Genomic DNA, 22,908 nt, shown 5'->3' on the forward strand with positions numbered 1-22,908 from the left:
CACGCTGCAGCAGTGAGCGGGCAGGGAGGTACAGAGGGGTCACGCTGCAGCAGTGAGTGGGCAGGGAGGTACAGAGGGGTCACGCTGCAGCAGTGAGTGGGCAGGGAGGTACAGAGGGGTCACGCTGCAGCAGTGAGTGGACAGTGACAGGGTACAGAGGGGTCACGCTGCAGCAGTGACTTGGCACAGAGGGGTCAGAAACTGGGTACACAGGGGCAGTGACTGGGTACATAGGGGCAGTGACTGGGTACAGAGGGGTCAGAAACTGGGTACATAGGGGCAGTGACTGGGTACAGAGGGGCAGTGACTGGGTACATAGGGGCAGTGATTGGGCACAGAGGGGTCAGAAACTGGATACAGCGTGGCAGTGACTGGATGCATAAGGGCAGTAACTGGGCACAAAAGAGGCAGTAACTGGTCACAGAGGGGTCAGAAATTGGGCACAGAGGGGCAGTGACTGGGTACATTGGGGCAGTGACTGGGCACAGAGGGGTCAGAAACTGGATACCTCGGGGCAGTGACTGGGTACATAGGGGCAATGACTTGGCACAGAGAGGGCAGTAACTGGGTACATAGGGGCAGTGACTTGGTACATAGGGGCAGAAACTGGGCACAGAGGAGGCAGTAACTGGGCACAGAGGGGTCAGAAACTGGATACCTCGGGGCAGTGACTGGGTACATAGGGGCAGTAACTGGGTACATACTAGGGGCAGTGACTAGTCACAGATGGGGCAGTGACTGGGCACAGAGGGATCAGAAACTGGATACAAAGGAGCAGTGACTGGGCACAGAGGGGCAGTGACTGGGTACATAGGGGCAGTGACTGGGCACAGAGGGGAAACACTGGCACTGCTGCTGTATTTGCATGTTGCAGAGCTCCTGCAGGCAGAGAATTAGGGATGGACATCTCTGAACACGATGGTATGAAACCATCGATGTGAGAAGCTAGGCACGGATCGTACCATCACACAGCTGCTGCTGCTGCTGCTGGTGGTCTCCCCCCGGCTGGCTCGGTTGGTACAGTCCAGGGCATTGTTGTCTCTGGTGACGGCGATCAGCCGGGTATACGGGCGCGGGGCATGCCGGGAGTTGTAGTGTTCGCGTTCTCCGGCCATGTTTGGGGAAGTGATGACGTTAGGGTGTAAGAACTACAAGTCCCAGGGCACCGTGCTGCTGAGCGCTACTGGAGTTTCGGTGTACACACTGTGGCCTGTGCAGGAAGGACTAGAGGGCCCAGACCGGACCAGAGGAGACCACCACCGGCACCGGGAGCAGCGTATGTGTCCCCGGTCCTGAGCCTGTCCCCCTCCCCCGTCCACACAGGGGCAGCCAGGGGCCGTTACTGCTGCTGTGGAACAACAAGTCCCAGCACGCTCAGCCATAACTGGCCAACCTCCCCCTTTCCTGCCTATTTTTGTTATATAGATAATTATCAGGCTCCCTGTGCGCTCTCTGCCTGCCCCAGGGGTATTATTATTATTATACATAGGTGTATAATATACATTACTGTACCCAGACCGGTGTATCCCCTGTGTGTCACCTGTATACAGGCAGTGGGTGTATCCCCCTGTGTGTCACCTGTATACAGGCAGTGGGTGTATCCCCCTGTGTGTCACCTGTATACAGGCAGTGGGTGTATCCCCTGTGTGTCACCTGTATAGAGACGGGCGGCTGTATCCCCCTGTGTGTCACCTGTATAGAGACGGGCGGCTGTATCCCCCTGTGTGTCACCTGTATAGAGACGGGCGGCTGTATCCCCCTGTGTGTCACCTGTATAGAGACGGGCGGCTGTATCCCCCTGTGTGTCACCTGTGTAGAGACGGGCGGCTGTATCTCCCTGTGTGTCACCTGTATAGCGACGGGCGGCTGTATCCCCCTGTGTGTCACCTGTATAGAGACGGGCGGCTGTATCCCCCTGTGTGTCACCTGTATAGAGACGGGCGGCTGTATCCCCCTGTGTGTCACCTGTATAGAGACGGGCGGCTGTATCCCCCTGTGTGTCACCTGTATAGAGACGGGCGGCTGTATCCCCCTGTGTGTCACCTGTATAGAGACGGGCGGCTGTATCCCCCTGTGTGTCACCTGTATAGAGACGGGCGGCTGTATCCCCCTGTGTGTCACCTGTATAGAGACGGGCGGCTGTATCCCCCTGTGTGTCACCTGTATAGAGACGGGCGGCTGTATCCCCCTGTGTGTCACCTGTATAGAGACGGGCGGCTGTATCCCCCTGTGTGTCACCTGTATAGAGACGGGCGGCTGTATCCCCCTGTGTGTCACCTGTAGAGAGACGGGCGGCTGTATCCCCTGTGTGTCACCTGTAGAGAGACGGGCGGCTGTATCCCCCTGTGTGTCACCTGTAGAGAGACGGGCGGCTGTATCCCCCTGTGTGTCACCTGTAGAGAGACGGGCGGCTGTATCCCCCTGTGTGTCACCTGTAGAGAGACGGGCGGCTGTATCCCCCTGTGTGTCACCTGTATAGAGACGGGCGGCTGTATCCCCCTGTGTGTCACCTGTATAGAGACGGGCGGCTGTATCCCCCTGTGTGTCACCTGTATAGAGACGGGCGGCTGTATCCCCCTGTGTGTCACCTGTATAGAGACGGGCGGCTGTATCCCCCTGTGTGTCACCTGTATAGAGACGGGCGGCTGTATCCCCCTGTGTGTCACCTGTATAGAGACGGGCGGCTGTATCCCCCTGTGTGTCACCTGTAGAGAGACGGGCGGGTGTATCCCCCTGTGTGTCACCTGTAGAGAGACGGGCGGCTGTATCCCCCTGTGTGTCACCTGTAGAGAGACGGGCGGCTGTATCCCCCTGTGTGTCACCTGTATAGAGACGGGCGGCTGTATCCCCTGTGTGTCACCTGTATAGAGACGGGCGGCTGTATCCCCTGTGTGTCACCTGTATAGAGACGGGCGGCTGTATCCCCTGTGTGTCACCTGTATAGAGACGGGCGGCTGTGTCCCCCTGTGTGTCACCTGTATAGAGACGGGCGGCTGTGTCCCCCTGTGTGTCACCTGTATAGAGACGGGCGGCTGTATCCCCCTGTGTGTCACCTGTATAGAGACGGGCGGCTGTATCCCCCTGTGTGTCACCTGTATAGAGACGGGCGGCTGTGTCCCCTGTGTTACCTGTATACAGACAGGCGGGTGTGTCCCCTGTGTGTCACCTGTGTACAGACAGGCAGGTGTATCCCCTGTATACAGACAGGCGGGTGTGTCCCCTGTGTGTCACCTGTATAGAGACGGGCGGTTGTATCCCCCTGTGTGTCACCTGTATACAGGCAGCGGGTGTAGCCGCTGTGTGTCACCTGTATAGAGACGGGCGGCTGTATCCCCTGCGTGTCACCTGTATAGAGACGGGCGGCTGTATCCCCTGCGTGTCACCTGTATAGAGACGGGCGGCTGTATCCCCCTGTGTGTCACCTGTATAGAGACGGGCGGCTGTATCCCCTGCGTGTCACCTGTATAGAGACGGGCGGCTGTATCCCCTGTGTATCACCTGTATAGAGACAGGCGGCTGTGTCCCCCTGTGTGTCACCTGTATAGAGACGGGCGGCTGTGTCCCCCTGTGTGTCACCTGTATAGAGACGGGCGGCTGTATCCCCCTGTGTGTCACCTGTATAGAGACGGGCGGCTGTATCCCCCTGTGTGTCACCTGTATAGAGACGGGCGGCTGTATCCCCCTGTGTATCACCTGTATAGAGACGGGCGGCTGTATCCCCCTGTGTGTCACCTGTATAGAGACGGGCGGCTGTATCCCCCTGTGTATCACCTGTATAGAGACGGGTGGCTGTATCCCCCTGTGTGTCACCTGTGTACAGACAGGCGGCTGTGTCCCCTGTGTTACCTGTATACAGACAGGCGGGTGTGTCCCCTGTGTGTCACCTGTGTACAGACAGGCAGGTGTATCCCCTGTGTACAGACAGGCGGGTGTGTCACCTGTGTACAGACAGGCGGGTGTGTCACCTGTGTACATACAGGCGGGTGTGTCACCTGTGTACAGACAGGCGGGTGTGTCACCTGTGTACAGACAGGCGAGTGTGTCACCTGTGTACAGACAGGCGGGTGTGTTACCTGTATACAGACAGGCGGGTGTGTCCCCTGTGTTATCTGTATACAGACAGGTGGCTGTGTCCCCTGTGTTACCTGTATACAGACAGGCGGGTGTATCCCCTGTATACAGACAGGCGGGTGTATCCCCTGTGTGTCACCTGTATAGAGACGGGCGGCTGTATCCCCCTGTGTGTCACCTGTATAGAGACGGGCGGCTGTATCCCCCTGTGTGTCACCTGTATAGAGACGGGCGGCTGTATCCCCCTGTGTGTCACCTGTATAGAGACGGGCGGCTGTGTCCCCCTGTGTGTCACCTGTATAGAGACGGGCGGCTGTGTCCCCCTGTGTGTCACCTGTATAGAGACGGGCGGCTGTATCCCCCTGTGTGTCACCTGTATAGAGACGGGCGGCTGTATCCCCCTGTGTGTCACCTGTATAGAGACGGGCGGCTGTATCCCCCTGTGTGTCACCTGTATAGAGACGGGCGGCTGTATCCCCCTGTGTGTCACCTGTATAGAGACGGGCGGCTGTATCCCCCTGTGTGTCACCTGTATAGAGACGGGCGGCTGTATCCCCCTGTGTGTCACCTGTATAGAGACGGGCGGCTGTATCCCCCTGTGTGTCACCTGTATACAGATATACAGACAGGCGGCTGTGTCCCCTGTGTTACCTGTATACAGACAGGCGGCTGTATCCCCCTGTGTGTCACCTGTATACAGATATACAGACAGGCGGCTGTGTCCCCTGTGTTACCTGTATACAGACAGGCGGGTGTATCCCCCTGTGTGTCACCTGTATACAGATATACAGACAGGCGGCTGTGTCCCCTGTGTTACCTGTATACAGACAGGCGGGTGTATCCCCTGTATACAGACAGGCGGGTGTGTCCCCTGTGTTACCTGTATACAGACAGGCGGCTGTGTCCCCTGTGTTACCTGTATACAGACAGGCGGCTGTATCCCCTGTATACAGACAGGCGGGTGTGTCCCCTGTGTTACCTGTATACAGACAGGCGGGTGTGTCCCCTGTGTTACCTGTATACAGACAGGCGGGTGTATCCCCTGTGTTACCTGTATACAGACAGGCGGGTGTATCCCCTGTATACAGACAGGCGGGTGTGTCCCCTGTGTTACCTGTATACAGACCGGCGGGTGTATCCCCTGTATACAGACAGGCGGCTGTGTCCCCTGTGTTACCTGTATACAGACAGGCGGGTGTATCCCCTGTATACAGACAGGCGGGTGTGTCCCCTGTGTGTCACCTGTGTACAGACAGGCGGGTGTATCCCCTGTGTGTCACCTGTGTACAGACAGGTGCAGTATCTCTGTGTCAGTATTAGTAGAGGCTCTGTAGTTGGTGTATTGATGCTGCTATATAAGAGGAACCCCCCCGCCTGTGTCCCTCTCGTGCGTTCCATGTGCCTGACTGTAATATCCCAGTGTACACGTACTGACTCTCACATGTCGCCTCTTCTTGTGTCCTAGGCCATGGGGGCCGTGTGGGGCCGGAGAATCGCCGGGGTAGAAGACATAGATATCCAGGCAAACTCTGCTTACCGCTACCCCCCTAAATCTGGTGAGTGACCCGTCTGCATGTCCCGCCTCCTCTACCTGTAGGTTGGTAAATATATTAGTAAATGTCGCACCCAGCTGAGGATGTTACCAGCGCTGTATTACTGGTGCCAGCGCGTCCGTAGAAGCTGAGTAAGTTACATGTGGGGATGGGTTGTGTGCCCGTCTGCTATCACATTGCTGTCTCTTTACTTCTCCAGGAAACTACTTTGCCAGCCATTTCTTCATGGGAGGGGAGAAGTTTGAGACCCCACACCCAGAGGGCTACCTGTTCGGGGAGAACAGTGACCTCAACTTCCTGGGGAACCGACCTGTTCAGGCAAGTGCGCGTGAGGCGTCTTATAGCAGATAATATGGAGAACTACACATCCTAGCATGTCCTGCCACAGTTTTGTTTTTAGGTATGCTGGGAACTGTAGTTCCACAGCTGCTGGAGTACCATGTTGCCTGTCCCTGTCTAATAGAATGCTTTACAGCTCTCTGCACTGCGTGTATATTGATATATCTGTATAGAGGGCACTATTCACCCGGGCAAGGCATTCATGTCAGTTCTTCAGACATGTTTCCTTAGAGGATGTCTTCAAGTGTGACATCTGTGACTGCGTAGCCTGGTGCCTCAGTCCACCCCAGCTACAGTATGTCAGCATCTTACCATGTAGCTCACCGTCAGCCTTTCAAATGCCTTTACATTAGTAGACTGAGGTTGCTGCAGCACATTGCGGCTTAGGGCTCATGCCCCATTGGTGGACTGAGGTTTCTGCAGCACATTGCAACTTAGGGATCTGATGACACACATGGAATAACCCCAGTACGTAGGGCAATAAGTTATTTTCTTTATGGGTGACCTTTTGATCTCTGTAATAATTTGTGGTCTGCCATAATGTAAACTTTATATATTCCGTTGAGTACAAGTCGCTCGTGTGTATGTATGTATGTGTGTAGATAGATAGATAGATAGATTAGATATAGAGATAGATAGATACCAGATAGGGGTTCTAAGCGACCTGAGGTGTTTATATGTGGCCGAGTGTAATAAATACATAAAAGATATGTATAGTAAGATATAAATTTATTTCACAACACTAAGAGTAGGTTAAAATACAATGCCAAAGAGATATTTAAACGAATATAAAAAAATTCTTTACATAAAATGCAGTTCTCTAAAAAATTACTATTTTTTTAGAAAAAAATGGATACATATAAAATTCTCAATAAAGTGCGGATTGCTTGTGCAAATAAGCTACATAAATGTAGGAAAAAAATAGTAATGAGAGTCTTAACTGATATAGCAGGAGGACTCTGGGTGAAGGCCCAACGCGTTTCGTCTCTAAGACTTCTTCATGGGGTAAGTTACCCCATGAAGAAGTCTTCATGGGTGCCCTCCGGACGGCGGCAAAATTCCTCTGTGCCCGTAGCAAGATCCACTACTGCATATACTGTAACTATTTAGCCCCCACTCAACCTTCTTTTCATTGTAATCCATTGGCTGAGACCCCACGCAGCATGGTGATCACATTACCGGAATGCTCCGCTCCATGCCAGTGGGTGACGCCACTGCAATTAGCCACGTACAGTCCTGGTACCAGGCACAATCTCATGTCTACCTTTCTCTATGCAGTTCCCATACCTTACCCCCGCACCCCATGAACCGGTGAAGACTCTGCGCAGCCTGGTGAACATCCGGAAGGACTCCCTGCGCCTTGTCAGGTACTGTGCCTGTGATAGGGCAGCAGCCCTCTGCCACCTGGCTCGGCCTTACCTGACGACGTAACAGACTTGTTATATTGTGCGGTTTCAGGTACAAAGAAGGAGGCGACAGCCCGATGGAGGACGGAGGGAAACCCCGGGTCTTATACGGTTTGGAGTTCACCTTTGACGCAGACGCACGAGTGGCTATTACAGTGTACTGCCAGGCCAGTGAGGAGTTTGTTGGAGGAATGGCTGTGTAAGTCTATGGGGATCATTGTATTGCATGTGGATGTGTCTGGTCTGGGCTTGCAAGGAATGCTGGGAGTCCGTGAGATTTACATGCCAACTAAGGGGCTAATTCAGACCTGATTGCTGCTGTGCGTTTTTGCATGCCAGAGATGCGATCGGCATCTCAGCCCAGCGATTGCCTCTGACTGATTGACAGGCAGAGGCCGCCGTTTTGGGGGTGCGGTCCGGGCAACGCAGGCGTGCCCGGACTGTGCGACGTGACATGCAGCCGCTGCGACCCTGAGAACGATGGTAGCTCCCTGCCAGCGCGCAGGAGCTGCGCTGGTAGGGAGCTGCTCTTCAGGTACAAAAGCATCGCCACCGTGCAAAGCTTTTGTACCTGTGGGGGGGGGGGGGCGGCAGAGCCAGACATGTGGGGCGGACAAGCCCTGTGCTGGGCGTCCCCCCGTATGTCTGTGAAAGTGATCGTAGATGTGCACATCTGCGATCAAGTCTGAATTACCCCCTAAATCCTAAATCTCGCTCTCCTTTACATAGCAGGACCCCTACCAATGTACGGGAGACTTGCCCACCTTCATGTCTGTGAGCTGCCATTGCCAACACGTCACATGGGAAAACACTGAGAGTATGGATGTTTCCAGCTGTCCAGTTAGTGGGCCTGAACCCTCTTGAATGAGGTCACCATGTGGCCATAGATGGGCATCTGAAATTTGATTAAAATGTGCTTTTTATAGAATTCTTTTCAAGGAACCCTCAGCAGTGCATGTTTTCCAGATCATCTAGCTGGAGCACAGGTGTGCCTATTGACTAACACAATAGCTGTACAGGTGCTACTATTATTCCTTAGACTACCTTGAAAACCGGCACTGTTAGCGTTCCATGAGGAGCGAGTGTGAGAAGCACTATAGCTGGGCACACGCTGTACAGATCAGATTAATGCTGCGCCCCTCAGAGATGCAATGTAGCCTGTTAGTCTGACAGGAAGTCGGCGTTTCTTGGTGGAAACCAGACTTTTTCTAGCTGTGCCAGAAAAAACCCAGGCGTTTTTGGGGAGGGTCTGTGACATCAGAGCAGACCACCTCCGGGCTGTCTCAGTTGCAGATTAGTGGCAGCCTCAGACCTACTCACATTTGCTCAGATGGCAAAAATTCATTGATGTTCCGTGAATTGCTTATGCATCTGCCAGTGGATGCATAAGCGATGCGTTTGCAATTTTGCACGGGGTGGTTTTTCTTCCTGTCGGGGTGGCGCCTTTCGACACGCAGACAACTGCAATTTCTCTGAATAACAATCCATGCTGAATTGGGCCCATATTCCACTATTTTTAGCTCTGTGTTCACTTACTTCTATGGGATCGGGAGATCGGGCAGCTCATAAGATGTGACCTCCCATTCCGACCGTTGCAGGAGCGTTGAAGCCGTTTACAGTCTAATGCTCCGGCATACACACCTATGAAAACATCAGGTGATCGGGCAGATAATTGCCCATGTGTCCCCAGCTTAAAACTGTCTGTGCACGATAGTGACATCTGTAGGCTAAATGGAGGACCTGCAATCTGTTAAACATCCTGATGATAACCAGGACAGTGCAAGTCATATAAAGCTGCAGTATTTTCTAATTAGAAAAATTGCCCAACTCTAAATTAGGGATGGCCGTTGGTGGGTTACCATTGATGGGTGACCTCGATGGTGGGAAACCATCTGTAAGGGAACCATCGATGCTTAGACTGTGGACACAGGAGGAAGAAATACTGTGGTATTGGTACCATTTGGTATACAGTCAAATTTATTTTTAGTTGTATTTTTATCTTTATTTTAATGTTTTTACTATGTTATACAATTGTATATATTCCATTCATGTGGAGGATTATTGATTTATGAGAACCCCTGGAGTGTTTTAGCGCCGATCATCAAAACCCATCACACATTAATAGTTCACATTTTTGGGGAATTACGTGTTCATTCCAAAGGGTTCTATTTTGTGGCTGCTATTAAACCTCCTTAGTTGCACAGTGATCTGTATTTTCCATAGTGATTTCCTCTTTAGCAGCTGTCTTATCTGAGGGCCTGATTCAGCATAGATCGTAGATGTGCGAAAAATCTCACTTCTGCGATCCATTACTCTGACATGTGGGGGGGACGCTCAGCACAGGGCAAGTCCGTCCGACACATGCCGGATCAAGCCAAACCCCCCCCCCCCTTCTTCCCCGGCACACATGCGAAAGCATCGCACGGCGGCGATTCTTTCACATGTTTAGGGTAGCCCTCTGCCTACGCAGCCTAGCTGCCCGCCATGTTTAAGTATTGCAGCGGCTGCATGTGATGTCACGCAGCCACCACGGCCCTCCCCGCAAAATGTTCTGCCCGCCTCAACGCCGCCGCGACACCCTTTAAACGCTGAGTCGACGTATTTTTGTACTTGAGAATATTCAAGGAAGTCTTACACTGAGGATCCTCTAGGCAGCACCTATACTGTGTGATGTAACTTATGTCCTCCTTTACATTCAGCCAGGTCACTATATCATCAGGAAGGGGGTTTTGCCCTGGGATATGTAACGCAAAGCTTATTTCTGTGTAGTGTTGTATGTAATGCAGAAAAATAGCGGTTTTGTATATTAAAAAAAATGATCGGATGATACAAATAAAGACTGAAAGGCACAGAATAGAGAAAATGTAATATGCGTCCTGCAGAAACCAGTAATGGCATCTGAATGTGCCGGACCCCAGTAAGTGGTCATGAGGCTTGACCATATTATCATTGCTTCACTAACAGGTACAGCCCCCGCAGCCTAGCCCTGCAGTCCCAGACGGTTTATTACAAACGAGGCCTAAGTCAGCACTTTTCTCTGCCGGTGTTCAAAATCGACTTTAATGAATGGAAGGAAGAGGAGGTGAGGGGTCGGCTCTGCTCTCATTGGACGATGTCGCACGGTTTTGTGACCTTCATTAGATGTGGATGTTTTTGTGCAGTTGGCATAAATCCTTTCTCTTCCCTTTTTTTTTTTTTTTTTTTTTTTCCCCCCTTCAGCTGAACTTTGACATTGATAAAGGGGTCACTCCGCTGGTCATCCAGGCTGTTGTGGCCGAGGGAGGAGGTATGGTGAGAGCGTGGTTTACTGGACTCGTACCTCTGTCGTATATTGAATTGTCCCAGTTTATGCTTTGAGTCTACGCTACATTGTATAAGAGATTGCAGCACTGAGGTTTGGATTACCCCACTCAGCCCTGTTAGAGAGAGTGGGGCCTAATTCAGACCTGATGGCAGCAGCAAAATCTTTCTCTAATGGGCAAAACCATGCTGCACTGCAGGTGGGGCAGGTGTAACATGTGCAGAGAGAGTTAGATTTGGGTGGGTTATTTTGTTTCTGTGCAGGGTAAATACTGGCTGCTTTATTTTTACACTGCAATTTAGATTTCAGTTTGAACACACCCCCACCCAAATCTAACTCTCTGCACATGTTACATCTGCCCCACCTGCACTGCACATGGTATTGCCCATTGGATAAAAACGTTGCTGCTGCGATCAGGGCTGAATTAGGCCCTGTGGCTCCTATCTGTATTATACCATCCAGTGCTTTGTGTAACGTGTGGATGTGCTCTTGTGTGTCCAGGAGGCAGAGTCTGAGCAATGTTCTCTGTACCCACAATAACGCCTGCACTGAGTATTGCAGCCCCCAGCTCAGCGCCTGTCTAGTAATGAGCCGTAAAGTTCTGGCGATCTCTCACTCTCCTTCTCTTTATACAGAGGGATCAGGACACGCTCACGTGCTGCTGGCTGCGTTCGAGAAGGTGAGCGATTGGAACGTTCCTCTTAATAATCTTCCCCCTGCCCTGCGTGCTGGCCCCTTATACTGGACATATTCCGGAGTGCCTGTGCTCATCTCTGTCCCTCATCTTGTAAAGGGCGTCTCCTGGATAAGAGCGCACTATTGTCCCAGGATATTTTATTCTTCTTGCCTTCGATATGGGGCCTAATTCAGACCCGATCGCAATGCTGCAAAAAAAGCTAGCGTGCGGTCAGGTCAGAACTGCGCATACACCGCAATGCGCAGGCTTGTCGCACAGGTACAAAGCGGATCTTTGCTGTGCGATGGGTTTTACGAAGAATCCATTCGCACAGCCGATCGCACTGTGTTTGTCACAGGAAGAGGGCGTTTGTGGGTGGCAACTGACCGTTTTCTGGGAGCGGTTGGGGAAACGTAGGCATGCCTAAGCGTTTGCAGGGCGGGTGTCTGAAGTCAATTCCGGCCCCGGACAGGCTGAAGTGATCGCAGCGGCCGGTGCCCGGGAGACGTGAGTCTGGGAGCGGCCGGTGCCCGGGTGACGTGAGTCTGGGAGCGGCCGGTGCCCGGGTGACGCGAGTCTGGGAGCGGCCGGTGCCCGGGTGACGCGAGTCTGGGAGCGGCCGGTGCCCGGGTGACGCGAGTCTGGGAGCGGCCGGTGCCCGGGTGACGCGAGTCTGGGAGCGGCCGGTGCCCGGGTGACGCGAGTCTGGGAGCGGCCGGTGCCCGGGTGACGCGAGTCTGGGAGCGGCCGGTGCACTATGACCCCACAGCTGATACAACCTCTCCTCTCTCCGCAGCACGTTGATGGCAGTTTCTCAGTGAAGCCTCTGAAACAGAAGCAAATAGTAAGTATATACCCAGCTGTACAGAAATAGGCTATCCGTGTCTCTGGCTAGGGTGGATCTACAGACACTGCCAGTGTATGCTGGGACCAGTAGTTCCACAAGAATTGGAAAGCCATTGTTTTCAATGCATTTAATTCATAAGAACCATAAACCCGAATTGAGAGTAGTTAAAGTGTAGGGTGGCATCATGTGTATATATTACAGGTGAACAGGGGGGTATCATATGTATATACTACAGCTCAGGTTCTCAAACTCTGTCTTTGGGACCCCACACAGTGCATGTTTTCCAGGTCTCCTCACAGAATTGCAAGTGAAATAATTAGCTCTAGCTGTGGATCTTTTCCTGTGTCAGTGAGTAATGAATACACCTGTGCACCTGCTGGGTGACCTGGAGAACATGGGCCGTTTGGGTTCCAAGTAGGGAGGCCAATCCCAGGATCGGAATCGGCGGGATCCCAGGGTTTAGGCCTAAAAACGTCCGGGATTCAATTCCGGGATTGGAAGCTCCAATCCCGGGGATTGAGAGATCAGCGTTGCCCGGCTTCCTCCTTCCGGCTCCCCAGCGCAGCGTGACGTGCAGCCACACGCCGCCGGGAGAGAGCAGCTGATGTTGTTCACCCGCCCGCCCCCGGTGTATGGTGAGTTATGTGAGGGGGGCGGCCACACAGGGAAACTCCCAATTCCAGGTGTCCCAGGAATCCCGGGAGTGACCATTTTTCAATCCTGACAGGGATCAGGGGTTGCGGAAGTAACGTTGTGTCTGCATATTACAGGTGGATAGAGTCAGTTATCTGCTGCAGGAAATTTATGGTATTGAGAACAAGAACAACCAGGAGACCAAGGTAAGATCACATCGGTGTCCTCCGTTACAGAGAAAACTCTCATTAATGGGACTTACTGTGAAGAAGGGTGTGTCTAGTGGAAATAAGGGTCTTCCTTTGTTTGCAGTGTTGTACTCGTAAATTATTTCTGGTAATTGTCAGTGTCAGAAAGTGTCCACAGGGTGGCGCTATCTCACTAGGGTAGAATGTTATTGTAGTTGGTGTCTGCCCACTTACTGGTAAGAAGAAGAAATAAAAGCCAGTTCTCTTTACTTCTTTGTTGTTTATTGGGGGACACGGGACCCATGGGGTATAGAGGTGTCTGGAGGAAGTTTCACGGGTGCAGTGCCCTCCGGCACAGTGCTGCTTCTGGATTTTTATTTTTATTTTTTCATTCTCCTCTATAAGCCAATACAGTAAGTGTCTCCCTTTCCTCCTGAGGAAGTGCTCAGTACTGGCTCCCGGGGTTTGGAAACGAAGAGTGATCAGGATAGGGGATCACGACCCTTAACTGTTGGCGGCACTGGGCTTAGGGAGGAAGATGGTTTACAGCGGGTCCACCTAGGCTCCAGATTCTGAGAGGGAATGCCATCGAATGCACTGGGCAGCATAAAAGTACTTCTAAAACTTGTGATGCCCGAACATCCTGTCGTGACGGGGCACTGAAGTACGCTAGCTCTGACCCTTGTTTTCTTCTCTGCCCATACAACCAAGGCAGTCCTCTGCTGTAGGGCGGTGACAGTGTTTTGCGGGGAAATTTATGGGCAGCATTTGGAACTTTTGGCGAGCCAGCCTGACATGTAAGACCCGGAGTCTCAGCTGCTGCTCCCCTGTCTCTCCCTGCAGGGAAGTTACAGAGTGGGGGATGTGACATTTCTTGAGGCTTTAGCTTTCCTCTTGGCTGCAGCACTCAAAGGGTATTTACAAGGGTTATCCTGGTTATAGCTTTGGGAAGGGGGGGGGGGGGGTGCAGTGACTATCATTCCTTACCTAGACAGCCTGTAGCTTTGCTACGGGAGACGAGGGCCGCAGCAAAGGGTTAAAAAGTTCTATGTCGGTAAAACCACCTGTGTTTGTAGGCTGTTGATAGATGAGCTACTTCAGTAATTCGATAGCAGAAAAACCAGATTCTAATAATATGACGAGATCCTGTTCTACCAGTTAGAGCCTTCTGGCCATCGCGTCCTGGGACTGTGACCAAGCAGCTGCATCTATCTGATCACTAGCTCGTACATTTACAGGGTTTTACAGATGTCAAGGGCTTTATGACCAAAATCCACTCCGTTTGGTCACAGTGGAGTAAGAGATAAGCGCAAACAGAAAAAGGAGCATTTGCACCATGGTAAAACCATCTTTACACTGCAGGTGGGGAAGGCGAGATCTAGCTCATTCCTAAATGTCTGTGCAGACCGGTACGTTTCCTGCGTGCAAACAAATAAACACATTTGCTCCCTTTGCAGAGCACGATGATTTGTTCCAGGAGCAAATGCCTCCATTTTTATTTGCTGCTAACTCTGAGTCCGGCGCAAGGTGCTTTGTCGTCACGTAGTTGTACCCTCCTGTGGTGGGAATGTCCCCATGGTTCCAGTGTACCCCAATAGGGTGATGGAGAGATGGCTAATTCCCAGCAGGCGAGGGGAATATAGAGGGGGAGGAGTATTAGATTTGTGCCCAGATGTCTCTCTGAGCCGATGTGGCCCGCGGGCTCCGGTGTTCTCGCACGGAGAAGGGTTTTTGTGCATCCCTGAATGTTGCAGACTAGACTTTTGTCTGTCTGCCCACCAGGTAGACCCCCGTTTCTTCTACCCTTCAGGAAAATGACACTGTTTGAAAGTCATTCTTGCTGAGCCATGAACGGTGCATTTTTAACGTGTGATTTTTTTAATTTTATTTTTAAATTTTAAATTAAAAACCATTTGTATTTTTTTTTTGTGTGATTTGTGCCTCCAGCCCTCCGAGGACGACAACAGCGACAACAGCAATGAGTGTGTAGTCTGCCTCTCTGACCTGCGGGACACGCTCATCCTGCCCTGCCGACACCTCTGTCTGTGCAACTCCTGCGCCGACACCCTGCGCTACCAGGCCAACAACTGCCCCATCTGCCGACTGCGTGAGTACAGACGCCATCTCCATCCTGTACACAAGCACCCGGTCTCTGCCTCCCGGCAACATGACCATAGCAATATAGGGAGGCATACGTTCTTGATGCGTCCTATATACTGCCCAGCAGGCATTGTGTCTGGTTGATGCTGGTAGAGTCCTCGGTGTGCGGGCTGAATGTGATACGTGCTAAGAGCAGTAAACTGTCTTTTGTGTAATGGCGGACTGTATATATTTTCTGTCTAGCTTTCCGCGCCCTCCTACAAATCCGCGCAGTGCGGAGGAAGCCGGGTCCTCTCCCACCCATCTCCTTCAGTCCTGTGCTGGCCCAGAGTTTGGACCATGATGATAACTCGGTCAGTAACTACATTTGCATCGGTGGCCTGCTTGCCCCTCTCCGCCCTGCACCACTGCTTCCTTGCCTCCGATTGCCCCTTCTCCCCTGCGCTGCAGGTTCCTTGCCTCCCTGCGCTGCAGTTTCCTTGCCTCCGATTGCCCCCCCTCCCCCAGCGCTGCAGCTTCCTCGCCTCCGATTGCCCCCCCCTCCCTGTGCTGCAGCTTCCTTGCCTCCGATTGCCCCCCTCCCCCTGCGCTGAAGCTTCCTTGCCTCCCTGTGCTGCAGCTTCCTTGCCTCCGATTGCCCCTCCCCCTGCGCTGCAGTTACTGTGCTTCTGCTTGCCCCCTTCACCGCAGCTTCCTTGTCTCTGATTGCCCCCTTCCCCCGGCACTGCGGCTTCCTTGTGTCCACTTGCCCCTTTCCCCCTGCACTGCAGCTTCCTTGCCTCTGCCTGCGTTGCGGTTTGCCACCCCCTGGAAGGCAGCATGTCTGATTATGTGGCACTGTCTCCATATTACTTCTGCTTTTTACCTATAGGGGGCAGATAACATCCCTCCAGGATTTGAACCCATCTCTCTGCTAGAGGCTCTGAATGGTCTCTGGTCCCCTCCTGCCACTGCCCCCCTATATGAGGAGATCCCCTACAGTGAAGGACTACCTGCTCGGGGGCCTCCAGACAACTCCCACCACAAAGGCAAGCACGTAAAGACCCCTGACAGGTGAGACAGGGCACAGTTCTGTTACGTGTTGTCCCCCCTGCGCCTCTGGAGAATACTGACCCGCCTCGCCCTGTCTCTTCCTGCCCTTGTGTCCTGCAGCGGTCTCCGCTCTCCCTCATCTCCCATCCATGAAGAGGACGAGGAGGTGTCCGGAGTGTGTGACAGCGAGAGGCCGGCGTTACTTGGGACCCTCAGCAGGGACCCCTCGCACACAGAGGTGGGTATTCATTCGGTGCACCAGCACCGGTCTGTGTCACACTCTGTATACATCTGTCTAATTCTGTGCTGTCTCGTAGACGCTCTCATCTGCTGACACGCCGGAGATCATCTCCGCACACAGAGGTAAGTGAGAGCCACCCTCTAACCGCCAACTGCGCCTCCCTCCTCCCATCTTCTCTCCGTTAGTGGCACACTGGCACACAGTAATAAGGACACCTAACCAACAAAGTGTCTGTGTCTCTCCCAGGGTCTCTGTCACAGTCTCAAATTGATGAGGAGATTGAAAGTCCAGAGGCTGAGGATCTGAAGGAGGAGGAGATCCAGGATGTGACCGGTGAGTCCGCTGTGTGCAGACTGGCACCTAGACAAGCCGCTCTGTTCAGCTGCCTTTTGCGCCAAATGAGCCAGCGCACTTAGGGGGTCATTCCAAGTTGATCGTAGCTGTGACGATCATTCACACTGACATGCGGGCAGACGCCCAGCACAGGGCTCATCCGCCCTGCATGTCAGTGCCGCTCCTCCCTCACTCCCCCCCCCCCCCCTGCCTTTGCACTTCAAGAGTAGCTCCCAACCAGCGCAGCTTTAGCGTGCTGGCCGGGAGCTACTCATCGATCCCCGGCCCGCAGCGGCTGCGTGTGACGTCGCGCAGCCGCTGCGGCCCGCCCCTCGTTTGGTCCGGCCACGCCTGCATTGGCCGGACCGCTCCCACGAAACGGCGGCCAAACGCCACCGTTCTGCCCCCTCCCGCCCAGCGACCGCCTCTGGCTGTCAGTCAGGCAGAGGCGATTGCAGCCCTGCTACGGCCTTCGGCCGTCTGGCATGCGCCGGCGCACTACGGCGCCGGCGCATGCGCAGAATAGACGCATTCGCTCGGCTGCGACAAACAGCAGCGAGCGAACGGGTCAGAATGACCCCCTTAGTGTTTAAGGACAGTCCAGTCTGGTTTAACGAGCATGGATTCCGCTTGGGTTAGGGCAGGGTTGTTTCCCATTAATCTCTTCCGGGCTCCAACTTCTTGTCCGGCCCTGTATAGGTTTTATTACAGGACTGCGGGTACTCCTTTCTTCTCAGCACGTTTTATTAACAGTATAGGATGAGAGACCACCTCCGCCAGCCTTCATTAGAGAAGCGCGTTTTATTAATAGTATAGGATGAGAGACCACCTCCGCCAGCCTTCATTAGAGAAGCGCGTTTTATTAATAGTATAGGATGAGAGACCACCTCCGCCAGCCTTCATTAGAGAAGCGCGTTTTATTAATAGTATAGGATGAGAGACCACCTCCGCCAGCCTTCATTAGAGAAGCGCGTTTTATTAACAGTATAGGATGAGAGACCACCTCCGCCAGCCTTCATTAGGATAAGACCACCTCCTCCAGCCTTCATTAGAGAAGCGCCTTTTATTAATAGTATAGGATGAGAGACCACCTCCGCCAGCCTTCATTAGAGAAGCGCGTTTTATTAATAGTATAGGATGAGAGACCACCTCCGCCAGCCTTCATTAGAGAAGCGCGTTTTATTAATAGTATAGGATGAGAGACCACCTCCACCAGCCTTCATTAGAGAAGCGCGTTTTATTAATAGTATAGGATGAGAGACAACCTCTGCCAGCCTTCATTAGAGAAGCGCGTTTTATTAATAGTATAGGATGAGAGACCACCTCCGCCAGCCTTCATTAGAGAAGCGCGTTTTATTAATAGTATAGGATGAGACCACCTCCGCCAGCCTTCATTAGAGAAGCGCGTTTTATCAATAGTATAGGATGAGAGACCACCTCCGCCAGCCTTCATTAGAGAAGCGCGTTTTATTAATATAGGATGAGAGACCACCTCCGCCAGCCGTCATTAGAGAAGCGCGTTTTATTAATAGTATAGGATGAGAGACCACCTCCGCCAGCCTTCATTAGCGAAGCGCGTTTTATTAATAGTATAGGATGAGAGACCACCTCCGCCAGCCTTCATTAGAGAAGCGCGTTTTATTAATAGTATAGGATGAGAGACCACCTCCGCCAGCCTTCATTAGAGAAGCGCGTTTTATTAATAGTATAGGATGAGAGACCACCTCCGCCAGCCTTCATTAGAGAAGCGCGTTTTATTAATAGTATAGGATGAGAGACCACCTCCGCCAGCCTTCATTAGAGAAGCGCGTTTTATTAATAGTATAGGATGAGAGACCACCTCCGCCAGCCTTCATTAGAGAAGAGCGTTTTATTAATAGTATAGGATGAGAGACCACCTCCGCCAGCCTTCATTAGAGAAGAGCGTTTTATTAACAGTATAGGATGAGAGACCACCTCCGCCAGCCTTCATTAGAGAAGAGCGTTTTATTAACAGTATAGGATGAGAGACCACCTCCGCCAGCCTTCATTAGAGAAGAGCGTTTTATTAATAGTATAGGATGAGAGACCACCTCCGCCAGCCTTCCTTAGAGAAGCGCGTTTTATTAACAGTATAGGATGAGAGACCACCTCCGCCAGCCTTCATTAGAGAAGCGCGTTTTATTAACAGTATAGGATGAGAGACCACCTCCGCCAGCCTTCATTAGAGAAGCGCGTTTTATTAACAGTATAGGATGAGAGACCACCTCCTCCAGCCTTCATTAGAGAAGCGCGTTTTATTAATAGTCTAGGATGAGAGACCACCTCCGCCAGCCTTCATTAGAGAAGCGCGTTTTATTAATAGTATAGGATGAGAGACCACCTCCGCCAGCCTTCATTAGAGAAGAGCGTTTTATTAATAGTATAGGATGAGAGACCACCTCCGCCAGCCTTCCTTAGAGAAGCGCGTTTTATTAACAGTATAGGATGAGAGACCACCTCCGCCAGCCTTCATTAGAGAAGCGCGTTTTATTAACAGTATAGGATGAGAGACCACCTCCTCCAGCCTTCATTAGAGAAGCGCGTTTTATTAATAGTATAGGATGAGAGACCACCTCCGCCAGCCTTCATTAGAGAAGCGCGTTTTATTAATAGTATAGGATGAGAGACCACCTCCGCCAGCCTTCATTAGAGAAGCGCGTTTTATTAATAGTATAGGATGAGAGACCACCTCCGCCAGCCTTCATTAGAGAAGAGCGTTTTATTAATAGTATAGGATGAGAGACCACCTCCGCCAGCCTTCATTAGAGAAGAGCGTTTTATTAATAGTATAGGATGAGAGACCACCTCCGCCAGCCTTCATTAGAGAAGAGCGTTTTATTAGCAGTATAGGATGAGAGACCACCTCCGCCAGCCTTCATTAGAGAAGAGCGTTTTATTAGCAGTATAGGATGAGAGACCACCTCCGCCAGCCTTCATTAGAGAAGAGCGTTTTATTAGCAGTATAGGATGAGAGACCACCTCCGCCACCTTCATTAGAGAAGTGCGTTTTATTAGCAGTATAGGATGAGAGACCACCTCCGCCAGCCTTCCTTAGAGAAGCGCGTTTTCAGGTGGTCTCCGACCAATGTGATAAAGAGCTTCTGATCCACGCCCATGTAATACAGGCAGCCCTCAGTCCCGCAGTAACTGGGGCTAAGCTGAGCAGTATATTCTGACCATATTCAGGGCTGGCGGTGAAGGGTTAGGAGGTTGGACGGGATCCGGTCTGAAGATCGACACTGTCTAGGTCGACAATGTTTAGGTCGACCACTATAGGTCGACAGTCACTAGGTCGACAGGGTTGGAAGGTGGACGTGCTAGGTCGACAGGTCAAAAGGTTGACATGGGTTTTACACTTTTTCTCTGACGTCCTAGTGGATGCTGGGGACTCCGTAAGGACCATGGGGAATAGACGGCTCCGCAGGAGACTGGGCACACTAAAAGAAAGATTTGGTACTACCTGGTGTGCACTGGCTCCTCCCTCTATGCCCCTCCTCCAGACCAGTTAGATTTCTGTGCCCGGCCGAGCTGGATGCACACTAGGGGCTCTCCTGAGCTCCTAGAAAGAAAGTATATATTAGGTTTTTTATTTTACAGTGAGACCTGCTGGCAACAGGCTCACTGCAACGAGGGACTAAGGGGAGAAGAAGCGAACCTACCTCCTTGCAGCTAGCTTGGGCTTCTTAGGCTACTGGACACCATTAGCTCCAGAGGGATCGACCGCAGGACCCGTCCTTGGTGTTCGTTCCCGGAGCCGCGCCGCCGCCCCCCTTACAGAGCCAGAAGCAAGAAGATGGTCCGGAAAATCGGCGGCAGAAGACTTCAGTCTTCACCAAGGTAGCGCACAGCACTGCAGCTGTGCGCCATTGCTCCTCATACACACTTCACACTCCGGTCACTGAGGGTGCAGGGCGCTGGGGGGGGGGGGGCGCCCTGAGCAGCAATAATATCACCTTAGCTGGCAAAATAACCACAATATATAGCCCCAGAGGCTATATATGTGGTAATTACCCCTGCCAGAATACAGAAAAAAGCGGGAGAAAAGTCAGCCGAAAAAGGGGCGGAGCCATCTCCCTCAGCACACTGGCGCCATTATTCCCTCACAGTTCCGCTGGAAGGAAGCTCCCTGACTCTCCCCTGCAGTCTACACTACAGAAAAGGGTAAAAAAGAGAGGGGGGGGCACAGATTTGAGGCGCAGTAAATATTATAGCAGCTATAGGGGACATAATTCAGTTAGTCCCTGCATTATATAGCGCTCTGGTGTGTGCTGGCATACTCTATCTCTGTCTCCCCAAAGGGCTTTTGTGGGGTCCTGTCTCCTTTAAGAGCATTCCCTGTGTGTGTGTGCGGTGTGTCGGTACGGCTGTGTCGACATGTTTGATGAGGAGACTTATGTGGAGGCGGAGCAGATGCCTATAAATGTGATGTCACCCCCTGCGGGGCAGACACCTGAGTGGATGGACTTATGGAAGGAATTACGTGCAAGTGTCGACTCCTTACATAAAAAATTTGACGACAGGCCAAATACGGGACAGCCGGCTTCTCAGCCCGTGCCTGCCCAGGCAATTCAATGGCCATCAGGGGCTCTAAAACGCCCACTACCTCAGATGGCAGACACAGATGTCGACACGGATACTGATACCAGTGTCGACGACGATGAGTCAAATTTAATGTCCACTAGGGCCATTCGTGGCATGATTGAGGCAATGAAAGAGGTTTTACACCTTTCTGATATAAACCCAGGTACCTCAAAAAAGGGTATTATGTTTGGGGAGAAAAAACTACCAATAGTTTTTCCCCCATCTGAAGAATTAAATGAAGTGTGTGAAGAAGCGTGGGCTTTCCCTGATAAGAAATTGGTGATTTCAAAAAAATTACTAATGGCGTTCCCTTTCTCGCCAGAGGATAGGTCACGTTGGGAAACTCCCCCTAGAGTGGATAAAGCGCTCACACGTTTGTCTAAAAAGGTGGCACTACCGTCTCCGGATACGGCCGCCCTAAAGGAACCTGCTGATAGAAAGCAGGAGGCTATCCTAAAGTCTATATATACACACACTGGTGTTATACTGAGACCAGCTATTGCTTCAGCGTGGATGTGCAGTGCTGCTGCTGCTTGGTCAGATTCCCTGTCAGAAAATATTGACACCCTGGACAGGGACACTATATTGCTTACCATAGAGCATATAAAAGACTCAGTCTTGTACATGAGAGATGCACAGAGGGAGATCTGCCGGCTGGCATCTAGAATAAGTGCATTGTCCATTTCTGCTAGGAGAGGCTTATGGACTCGGCAGTGGACAGGGGATGCAGATTCTAAAAGGCACATGGAAGTTTTGCCTTATAAGGGTGAGGAGTTATTCGGGGACGGTCTCTCAGACCTTGTTTCCACAGCAACAGCTGGGAAGTCAGCATTTTTACCCCATGTCCCCTCACAGCCTAAGAAAGCGCCGTACTATCAGGTGCAGTCCTTTCGAACCCAGAAAAACAGGCGGGGAAAAGGCGGGTCCTTTCTGTCTAGAGGCAGAGGAAGGGGGAAGAAACTGCACCACGCAGCAGGTTCCCAGGAACAAAAGTCCTCCCCCGCTTCTTCCAAATCCGCCGCATGACGGTGGGGCTCCACAGGCGGAGCCAGGTACGGTGGGGGGCCGCCTCAAAAATTTCAGCGATCAGTGGGTTCGCTCACGGGTGGATCCCTGGATCCTTCAAGTAGTATCTCAGGGGTACAAGCTGGAATTCGAGGCGACTCCCCCCCGCCGTTTCCTCAAATCGGCCTTACCGACAATTCCCTCGAGCAGGGAGGCTGTACTAGAGGCAATTCACAAGCTGTATTCCCAGCAGGTGATAGTAAAAGTACCCCTACTTCAACAAGGACGGGGTTACTATTCCACACTGTTTGTGGTACCGAAACCGGACGGTTCGGTGAGACCCATTTTAAATTTGAAATCATTGAACACATACATAAAAAAATCAAAGTTCAAGATGGAATCGCTCAGGGCGGTTATTGCAAGCCTGGACGAGGGGGATTACATGGTATCCCTGGACATCAAGGATGCTTACCTGCATGTCCCAATTTACCTTCCTCACCAGGAGTACCTCAGATTTGTGGTACAGGATTGTCATTACCAATTCCAGACACTACCGTTTGGACTGTCCACGGCACCGAGGG

The 22,908-nt window shown here is 52.0% G+C and overlaps 1 protein-coding gene across 1 annotated transcript in view; it reads left to right on the forward strand.

Moving 5' to 3' along the window:
* Nucleotides 1-1,061: 1,061 nt before the first annotated feature.
* MGRN1 (mahogunin ring finger 1) overlaps nt 1,062-22,908 on the forward strand; it is a 39,682-nt gene continuing 17,835 nt past the window's right edge. The window contains exons 1-16 of the mRNA XM_063935437.1: nt 1,062-1,276; nt 5,537-5,627; nt 5,824-5,942; nt 7,242-7,330; nt 7,422-7,568; nt 10,334-10,451; nt 10,589-10,655; nt 11,306-11,349; nt 12,143-12,190; nt 12,964-13,032; nt 14,962-15,121; nt 15,358-15,467; nt 15,986-16,167; nt 16,267-16,384; nt 16,464-16,509; nt 16,634-16,720. Of these exons, the coding sequence (XP_063791507.1) occupies nt 5,540-5,627; nt 5,824-5,942; nt 7,242-7,330; nt 7,422-7,568; nt 10,334-10,451; nt 10,589-10,655; nt 11,306-11,349; nt 12,143-12,190; nt 12,964-13,032; nt 14,962-15,121; nt 15,358-15,467; nt 15,986-16,167; nt 16,267-16,384; nt 16,464-16,509; nt 16,634-16,720 (1,492 nt within the window). The 5' untranslated portion in view covers nt 1,062-1,276; nt 5,537-5,539. The remainder of the gene's footprint in view (nt 1,277-5,536; nt 5,628-5,823; nt 5,943-7,241; nt 7,331-7,421; nt 7,569-10,333; nt 10,452-10,588; nt 10,656-11,305; nt 11,350-12,142; nt 12,191-12,963; nt 13,033-14,961; nt 15,122-15,357; nt 15,468-15,985; nt 16,168-16,266; nt 16,385-16,463; nt 16,510-16,633; nt 16,721-22,908) is intronic.

Source organism: Pseudophryne corroboree, chromosome 7 (genome assembly GCF_028390025.1).
Source record: "Pseudophryne corroboree isolate aPseCor3 chromosome 7, aPseCor3.hap2, whole genome shotgun sequence".
Lineage (NCBI taxonomy): Eukaryota > Metazoa > Chordata > Amphibia > Anura > Myobatrachidae > Pseudophryne > Pseudophryne corroboree.